The sequence below is a fragment of the Bombus affinis genome, chromosome 11 (assembly GCF_024516045.1).
Source record: "Bombus affinis isolate iyBomAffi1 chromosome 11, iyBomAffi1.2, whole genome shotgun sequence".
NCBI classification, from domain to species: Eukaryota; Metazoa; Arthropoda; class Insecta; order Hymenoptera; family Apidae; genus Bombus; species Bombus affinis.
Window position 1 is genome coordinate 8,010,969 of NC_066354.1, and position 10,332 is coordinate 8,021,300.

Consider the following 10,332-nt stretch of genomic DNA (forward strand, 5'->3'; position numbering starts at 1 on the left):
GAAACGAGAAGAGTCGAATATATTCCGGTTTCTTCTTCTCATTCCTCAAATCACGCATATCATCAATACGACGAGCCGGTGATCTTTAACTCAGTTATTTTTCAATTTGTTCGAACATTTTCTTTTTTTTATGGTGATTACATTTTCTTTGTAATGGAGGAATTGATGAAACATTTATCCAATATTAGAGTACCACAGAAAAATGATAAAATATATAAGGATGAGTGTGTTTATTCTTTTGATACTCCAGTAAGATGTCACGACGATCTTATAATTAGAGAAAATAATACAATGATAATATAATTATTTTCGTTGTTTTTTCTTTTAAGGATACTTGTAGTGGTTTGTATGTTAATCTTACCACGTTCTTGGGATTAGGTACGGATTATGTACAAAATTATTATCAATTAACAAAAAATCCTGTATTTCTACATATTAAAAGAAGAAGAAAAGAGGTGAGTACTTTACTATATCTAAAAAATAAAATCTTAAAAAATATTAGTACAAAATACGAATTGCTTATATATAACACAAAATATGTGTTAATATTTATAGATTCCTTCTAAACATCAAGGAGATGGCCCTGAAAAGAAAATTACTAGATTAGCAATAGGAACAACAGATGGATTTACACCAGATCAACAAAAATATACGTACCACGAATCTTATGAAATTGTTATTCTACCAAATTTTATTACAGTACCATATCCAACAGACAATTTACCACAAGAAGTAAGTTTTACATAAAAAAAAGAATAAAAAGTAGGAACAATAAAAAATTACATGAAAAATTTGATGTATATAGGTAGAAGTTGCAATTAAATCTATATTAGAAGCAGAATCCGCAACAAAAATAGCAGAAGTAGAGGCATTGGCTGGAACTTGGGATGGAGAAATAAAGACAGTTTCAAAGTAAGAACAAAAGTTCAAGTATGTACTAATTTAAAAAATATTCTTTTTATCATTATTTTAAATAATTATCAAATTCTTAGACATGCAGCAAATCTTAAACAATTAGATAATGGAAAAAAGATACCACCTAGTGGATGGAAGTGTGAAAAATGTGATTTAACTCAAAATCTCTGGCTTAATCTAACTGATGGTAGTATTCTCTGTGGACGTAAATTTTATGATGGAACAGGAGGAAATGATCATGCAGTAGAACATTATAGAGTAACGGGTTACTCATTAGCAGTGAAATTAGGAACTATAACCAAAGAAGGAAAAGCAGATGTGTTTTCATATGATGAAGATGATATGGTAGAAGATCCAAATTTAGTAGCACATTTAGCTCATTGGGGTATTAATATTGCTCAAATGGAAAAAACTGATAAATCTATGATAGAGCTTGAATTAGATCTCAATCAAAGATTTGGTGAATGGGTTGCACTTCAAGAAGCAGCAAGTAAATTAACGCCTTTGTATGGACCTGGGTATACTGGACTTGCTAACTTAGGAAACTCTTGTTACTTAAACAGTGTGATGCAGATGTTATTCGTGATTCCAGATTTTATCAAAAGGTTTGCAACTTGATTTTAAATAAACAAATAGCACTATGTAAAACTTTTTATGTTGTATAGGAGAAAAATTTAATCAGTACTATAACAATCATTTAATTAATGTTTTTATGTATTTATTTAATGCTTTAACGAAACATTAGATCCTTCTTTATGATAGAATCAGTGTTTAATAATTGGAATTTGAATTTCAGATTTGTAGATAGTGCACCACAGATATTTCAGCAGAATTATACTGATCCAGCAAATGATTTTAATGTTCAAATGTAAGTTAAGAAAAAATGAAAGTATGGAATACAAATTTACTTACCAATTTTAAGATACAAGAAATTAATATTATAGGACTAAGCTTGGAATTGGTTTACTTTCTGGTAAATACTCAGTTCCTCCAGATACGAACAGTGAACACGAATCGCGTCAAGGTATTCCACCACGGATGTTTAAAACTTTAGTCAGCCGTGGACATCCTGGATTTTCTTCAAATCGACAGCAAGATGCGCAAGAATTCTTTCTTCACATCATAAATATCATAGATGTAATGTCACATTTTATATTTTTAATAGATATATAAAAATAATCTACTTCAGTTTTCATATGAAGTTACAATACTAATATCAGGAAATTGATCGCACAGCGTCACAGTCGTCATCAAACGAATCCTACTGATTGTTTTAAATTCCAAGTTGAAGAAAGGTATCAGTGCAGTCGGTCTAACAAAGTAAAGTACACTTATCGTACTGAATACTTACTACCACTTCCAATACCTGTAGAAACTGCCATAAATAAGGTAAATGATTTATATAACTTATATATCTCAATTAAAAAATATACATTTACTTAACATATATTGCATATAGGATGAAGTCGCAGCTTATGAAACATTGAAGAGCGAAACTGAAGCAAAAGGACAAAAATTGGATGCAAATGCGCTTGTCAGACCACGTATAAAACTATCATCTTGTTTGCAAACATTTATTCGGTCAGAAACAGTGGAGCAATTTTATAGTTCAGCTCTAAATGAAAAGACAACAGCGCAGAAGTAAGTTATGATGTATATAGTGTTTTACTGCACTTAATTAATAAGCGTACTCTTTTATAGAACGACTAGACTCTCTACTTTCCCGGATTATCTATTAATTCATTTAAAAAAGTTCACGATGAAAGAAGATTGGACACCAGCGAAGTTAGATGTAGCAGTGGAAATGCCAGACATACTAAACTTAAGTTCTCTTCGAGGTTTTGGTTTGCAACCCACAGAAGAATTATTACCGGAAACAGTTGGTACCGAACCTCCGCCACTTGTTTATGATTCCGTGATATTGAATCAGTTGACAGATATGGGATTTCCACCAGAAGCCTGTGAAAGAGCTCTCTATTTTACGGAGAATCGTGGTTTAGAAGCAGCCACAAACTGGTTAATGGAACATATCGCGGATTCGGATTTTGCGGATCCGTTTGTACCACCCGGAATTGATGTTAAACCAGGTAACTAATCCTTTTTTTTCAAATTTCCCTATAAATGAATTTAATAACATTCATATTTATTTTTGTTTATTCAATCTTAGAAAAAGACAAATTTATGGCAAATGAAAATGCTGTGGCTATGCTAATGGGAATGAGTTTCACAAGAGAACAAGCAACAAAAGCGCTTAAAGCGACTGATAACAATTTAGAACGCGCAGCAGATTGGATTTTTAGTCATCAAAATGAATTGGATGCTTTAGAAGTTGAAGACAAACCAACACATTCCAAAGAAGTATTTAAAGACGGAAGTGACCGTATGTTCGCTTTTCAGTATTTAATAATGCAAAGAATTACTCATATCGAGATAATTATTATATTTTCATATTTTAGAATATAAATTAGTAGGATTTATATCACATATGGGTACATCGACAATGGTAGGACATTACGTGTGTCATCTTCTGAAAGATAATCGATGGGTAATATACAATGATGACAAAGTATGTGTTGCAAGTATAAAATAAATTGTAATATAGTAAATGCACTCATTTAAATCGTTTATTGCAGGTTGCATTATCTGAAAATCCACCAAAAGAGTTAGGATATATATATCTATATCAACGCATTGACTAGATTACATTATTATTTTGTATAAAAAATGTATTCTATTACACTTCAACAATAAAAAATGTAATAAATAAAAAAATTCGTATCTTTTAACTTATGGAAAACATTTCAATTTAGAAACATTTTTTGTCGTACGTAAATGATTTATTGTTTCTGCTTATGGTTACTCATATAATTTTATACATAAAAAAAAAATATGTAAAAATGTAAATTTATTTTTTAACAATGGCACCATTTTATGATGTGCTATATCATATTACATCTTTTATCTCAACTCGTACAGCATTATTAAAACATAACATTAATATAATTAGAAAATTTTCAATACAATAATTATGTGACAAATTTTTCATTGATATTTATCTTTTTATTATGCTATCTATTATTTATGCTTAATAGTGTTAAAATTTTGATTAATCTATATATCAGTTTTAACATACATATAAATTGTGTTTTTTATAAATCTTATTAAATTTTCACATAATATATAAATATTCAACGATGGTGTAAAAATATATTTTCAAAAATATTTTAAGTAAAATGCCACATTGGTAAATATGTATTAAGACTACTGTACCAAAGAATGATACTTTTTAAAGCAATACTGTGTTAATTCTCTTAAGACCTATGTATCATTCCAATTTAGAAATTTACAACCTATTCACATAAGTAATGCATTTAATTCTTACAATTTGAAATGCATTACTTTTAATGGATTTAATTTTGTATATATTTACATAAAGAAGTTTTGTTAAACAATATAATAAAGTCTTTCCATTACTTATTTGATACAGTAAAATACTCGTAAAATACTCGCGTATTTGCACTAAAAATGCTTTATATTACTAAATTATTGTATTGTCACTTGTTTTTAACTTACGACCCTATTAATATTCCTAATATTATTTGTACATTAATAGATGTATGAATATATAAAAAGATATTTTCAAAAAATATTTTTGTAGTAACATTATTAGTATATATAATAATTTAACCTTAATATTTATGATAAAATATTAGAAAGGCAGTTGAAAGGATTATTTTAGTTAGCGGTTCTGAACCTTGTATTAGCACTTCCATCAATTATACCGATTGACGGCGGAATGACGTATATGATATTTTCACCATCTTTTTTGAACGTTGGTTCATGAACTTCAGGATGTACTTCTACTCGTAATACTTTACTCTTATTTCCTAGCATACATTTAAATTTTACATCCACTGTAATTTGTAGATCAGCAGAACGTAATCTAGCATAAAATATAATATTTTAATATATATTTAAACAGCAAAGCTTTGCATATAAAATTTTAAACAATAAATATGTACTCACTGATTATATTTATTACTTAAAATACCAACAAGTTCTCCAACTCTATCATCTTTAGCAATGATTGACATAATAAAATCATTTCCTCGATTTGAATGAATTGTTATAAGCTGATCTTTTCCAGGTGATACACTTAAACCTGTTATTTCCGTTATTGGCATGCCTTTTTTCATATTTTTAAATTTAGAACTTTCAAGCTTGTATATTGCATGTTCAGTAACTACTAGTACACGATCCTTTGGTTTATTAAATCTATAATTATAATTTACTTATAACAGAATTGATAAAATTCAGCATGTAATGTAACAACACTCAATACAAACCTGTTGGTTTTTCTAATAAATGCACTAAATAAAACTGCTTTAAAATGATCGGTATTGCGAAGATTATTTATTGAAGAATTAAAAATATCACTTTGAGGATTTTCATCTGGTTTGGAAAGATAATTCCCCTCCCAACGTCTATCTTGTCCCCAATGAAGTCGCTTTGAACGCAAAACTACGCCCGCAGCCATCTAAGATTGTGTTAATGTCAAAAATTGGAATTAAGAATTAGTTATCTTGAGTGACGATATATATACCTTCAATCGTAGTTGAGGCCAGTCGTCTCTAGGGATAAGTCTGAGAATCATCCATGCCCACCATCTTTCATACATCATTTTTAAAGCAAATATTATGTGTCTCACAGCAAAATTTTCACAGGGCCAAGTTAAATGTTTGCCGTAATCCCGCATTGTTTTTGCATTTTGAAACATTTTTTCTAATTCTTTGATATAGGTGTACATTTTATACTTTTGATAATGTTTCATTATAATAAGGGCAGCTTTCATCTTTTTATACTTTTGACGGCATAAATATCCTCTCCACTGCTTTTGTAATAATATTAAAATACCCGGGATCAAATCGCTACGTGCCTAAAAATAAATATGTTTTAAAGGATTTGTTTCAATATTTGCGTAATTTTAAATAGACAAAATTAAATAACGCTGACCTTTTCTAATGCAAAAAGTGTTTGTGGTGAACGAATAAATATTTTAGTATGTCCATATTTTACATCATTACTAAAACCTTTTTCATCCATTAAAGTACGTACACCATCTTTGTCACTACCACCTCTAAAATTTGGCCAAGTGTATTGAGATATCATCTTATACCTGATAAAGATAATTTCATTGGTAATATAATTTAAAAAATTTCGTTATGTAATAATCACATTACTTTTCTGCATATATATATATATATATATATATATATATATATAGACAGATACCGTTTTAAAAATGTGTCATATCGTTGACGATACACAAAACCTGCTCTTCTAACTAATACATTTTCGAGAAGACCTAAATATCGTGCTTGATGATTTACTCTTTCTTCATCAAATACAACTGGTGATTTAACTTCATTAGGTTTTATACACCTCACATAGAATGGTTCTTTGCTTGTTAGGTTCTTAACCAGAGCTATCATGGAATTACGAAAAAGAGTTCCAGCTGTTAAAGGCCTTTTTGTTGTCTAAAATGAAATAGTATAACAATAAAAATAATGTAATACGCAATTATGTAGTAAATGTATTTACATACTTTTAGAATGTTTTGTGCACCTTCAGGCCACATTTTGCTAACTATTGGATTACTGCTTTTATAAAGTAAACGTTTAAAATCCTGAAATAACGTATCTTTATTTTTATCTAAAAAGCCATTAATATTATATATTACATCTCCAGCATAGTGCTTAATCTTAAATTGAATTTTATGTTGAAGTTCTTTATCCATTGGCTTCAATTGTCGAGAAGCATAATGTTTATGATCAAGTAATTTTTGATCCATAGCTTCTAGAAGCATCTAGAAATATTATACAGAATAATCATAACCTTTGCAAGCATAGTATATAATAAATAATGAATATCAATATAATAAATTAAGAAAACTGACTTCATCTGTAACTTTGCCGACATTAAGGCAAGCTTCATCCATAATTGCTATCATTCCTTTATGAGGTTGCTCTACTAAATCACAAATTATTTGATTATTGAAATAATCAATATTTTGCCATGCAATACCTTCCCTTTTATATTCTTCTTGTTCTTGTTTTAATACCAATTCTAAAATATTAAATGTAATTAATAATAATACATCTAATAATATTAAATGTCTATTCAATTTTTTCAATATAATAAGTTTATGTAAAATTTTCTTACCAATGAACAATTGTTGCAACTTTTCATTACAGTAATTAATACAGAATTGTTCAAAACTATTTATATCAAAAATTTCAAAACCATATATGTCAAGTACTCCAATTACTGTTCTATATCTTTTATAAGCTTCTGTATCATTTACATTAATTGCACTATTAACACGAGATACAATTTCAGTAAATAACCTTTCATATACAGCCTAAAATATAATTTAGTTTTTATTATTTAATAAAAATTTAAGTACTATTTACTTATTTTTTAAACATGGGAAACATAAAAGCAAATATTACCTTAGCAAAGGCATCTCTACCATATTCTGCCTCTGTTGAAGTATGAGTTTTTTGCATAACTTCTCCACCTGCTGCAATAACTCTTTGTGTAAGAGCTGTACTTAATTCCTGTACACTAATAGAAAATAAATTTGCTGTATCGTTTAAAGCAGTTTTATTTTCAATGAAAAGTTTGTCGTCAATAAGTTTAAAAGTAATGTTGCCCTGAAAAAACAAATTTCATATTAGAAATGAAATAGTAACTTTCTAATTTTCTTCATTATTTTAGTTACAACAAACCAAATGTAATATGCCAGCAATGATATTCCAGATTGTCTGCACTTCATTTTGAGTGAATCCAAGAGTACACATAGCTGAAGTAACTGTTTTATAGTCACTTTTATCAGTTGCATTGGTTTTATTACAATTTCCAGCACAAACATAGAAATAAGCAGCTGGATCTCGTACTAGGCGTAATTTATTTAACTCTGTTTCACTGGAACCATTTAATAACTGCAAATTTTAAGTAAACTGTTTTGCAAATACAATACTTTATGTGCAGTGAAGAAAAATAATATACAATGAAATTATTGTTAATACCTGATAGAAACAATGAAAATTCCGTTCACCATTTTGCTGATATACAACTCTTGACTTTTCCAATAAATAATTAGTAACATGACCACCAATTGGATCACCTTTGAAATTAAAATCTATATCCATGTATTTTCCAAATCGAGAGGAATTATCATTTCTATTTGTTTTTGCATTTCCAAAAGCTTCCAGTATTGAATTAGATTGTATAAGAATATTTTTTACTCTGATAGACGAGAAAATATAATATTAGATGCTATAGATACAAAATTCTAAAGACAAATGAAATGACTTCAGAAGATTTGACAATAAGATACTATTCTTGAATGATCTATACACCTTTCTATTTCTTGTTGACCACTTAAATTGGTAACTGCAGCAATATATTTCATAATAATTTTACTTGCTTCTGTTTTACCAGAACCAGATTCCCCACTAATTACAATACAAGTATCACGACGTTGTTGCTTCATTTCTCTGTGCACTGCATCAGCAATTGCAAAAATATGTGGTGGATTTTCAAATAATTCTCTATCTAAAATATAATTTTTAAAATTGTTCTTATATATTATCTGATAATTTTTAATTATTTTTTTTAGTCAACATGTCTTTATGACGTTACTATGTGAAATATGATCCTTTACCTTTATATTTATTAATATAATCATTGTCATATATATTTACACTTCTGTATGGATTTATGCTGATACATACTTCTCCAATGTACGTATAAATTTTTCCACCATTGTATCTAAAATAAAATTAAATATAAGTATAATAAATAAATATAATTCAACAGAACTTTGATATGTATATGTGCTAATATATAAACTTGTTTTTATTTTTGAAAGATAAATTTTATCGTTTTATCAATTATTTTTTTATCATTATATCCAACTAATGTTTTAGTTTGTTTATTAAGTGTTATAATATAATCATATATTAAGGTTAAAAATTAAATACGTTTACTACGTATTCTACGTAGGAAACGTTATATGTATATTACGTATAAAACAATTTACAATACAAACGTATACAATTCATTATACTAAGTTGCGTTATCTATCTTCGTTATCAATCGCGCGCTTGAAACTATACATTTTTTCAAATGATTTTTACTTTAAAAAATATATGTATTTATTTATAAACAGAATAAGTATCTCATTTTTAAATGAAATGTTATTAAATATGTGTTCCATACATAGAATAAAAGAAATTGTAAACATTTTTATTATCAAGAACAGTTAGTTAAGTATCATGTAAAGTTTAAGATACCAAAGAACCGAAGACGATGACTCATAGAATACGGAACAAGATAAGACTTAAATATTACTTATTATAAAACTAAATATTTTAAACATATACTAATAGCTTTATATATAAAAATGTAAACACATTAAAATACGTATTATAATTAACGATTTTATATAAATATAAAAACGGAAAGAAATGCATAAATTCATAGTTATGGAAATAAAATCCATGTTCAGGAGCATATTATTATTTGAGGGTGTTCTCGATATAAAATTTTCATGTATTCTATTATATCATGGGTATTATATATAGGTCAAGTTCAAATCCAAATAACGAAACCGAATTGCAACCACCTGCTATACGGTTAGCCACGCCCTCTTGGTGGATTATCTACGAAATACTAACACTATCGAAACATAAACAGGACACCTGTCACGTTTTTTAAAGGAAAAGTAACTTGTATTCCTCCATTTCCCGCCAATTTCCTGATTTACCGCCTTATTCATCACTAGTCAAAACATGATCTTACCTAACTCGTAAATTTTCCACAATTTTTTCCAATGTGATTTCATCCAAAAGGACCAAATCTCCAATACCAATTTCCTCTTGCGTTGCCATTTTTTTAATAATAAATATATATGCGTGATTTACGGTTCCATATACGTCTAAATACAAATAACTTGTTCCTTGTGGAGTCCAGCTCCTTCGAACACACCGTCTTCGCCGCTAAGCGAATGACGACTGCGGTTAACTGAAACCTCTAACCTACCTTTCACCCCTCCATAATCATATAACTGCAGGAGCGTTGCTGCGATGTGCATTATCATTTACTTCGGTTTTCAATACAACATATCAAACATATTATTTTACAACTATATATTTAAGATATTATTATTGCAAATAATAAATAAATTATAAAGAAACAAATTATAGTATTATAATAGACATATAAACTATAAAATTGAAATTTATTGATCATTCATTTTAGTTATTCTCTATAATATCCACATATTTTTAAATTCTGTGTAGAATTTACAAAAAATTAATATAGTACTCAAAATGTGATATTTTGAATTTG

The 10,332-nt window shown here is 28.1% G+C and overlaps 2 protein-coding genes across 2 annotated transcripts; one reads left to right on the forward strand and one right to left on the reverse strand.

Annotated features, from left to right (window-relative positions):
- The first annotated feature begins 3 nt into the window (after nt 1–3).
- On the forward strand, nt 4–3,687 carry LOC126921898 (ubiquitin carboxyl-terminal hydrolase 5). The gene is made up of 13 exons (XM_050733915.1): nt 4–249; nt 330–455; nt 556–732; nt 806–912; nt 993–1,520; nt 1,712–1,783; nt 1,860–2,052; nt 2,152–2,304; nt 2,375–2,556; nt 2,617–3,002; nt 3,083–3,295; nt 3,372–3,481; nt 3,549–3,687. Exons 1-13 carry the CDS (start codon nt 154–156, stop codon nt 3,612–3,614), a joined length of 2,409 nt encoding a protein of 802 aa, XP_050589872.1. The 5' UTR covers nt 4–153; the 3' UTR covers nt 3,615–3,687.
- A 116-nt stretch (nt 3,688–3,803) lies between these two features.
- LOC126921892 (unconventional myosin ID) lies at nt 3,804–10,005 on the reverse strand. Its single transcript, XM_050733894.1, has 15 exons — nt 9,784–10,005; nt 8,645–8,751; nt 8,340–8,535; nt 8,007–8,226; nt 7,707–7,919; nt 7,428–7,631; nt 7,138–7,336; nt 6,872–7,041; nt 6,521–6,781; nt 6,208–6,452; nt 5,929–6,091; nt 5,519–5,851; nt 5,262–5,452; nt 4,942–5,190; nt 3,804–4,858 (listed from the first exon to the last, which is right to left on the reverse strand). The coding sequence occupies exons 1-15, from the start codon at nt 9,870–9,872 to the stop codon at nt 4,651–4,653; spliced, it is 3,048 nt and encodes a 1,015-aa protein (XP_050589851.1). The 5' UTR covers nt 9,873–10,005; the 3' UTR covers nt 3,804–4,650.
- Nucleotides 10,006–10,332: the final 327 nt, after the last annotated feature.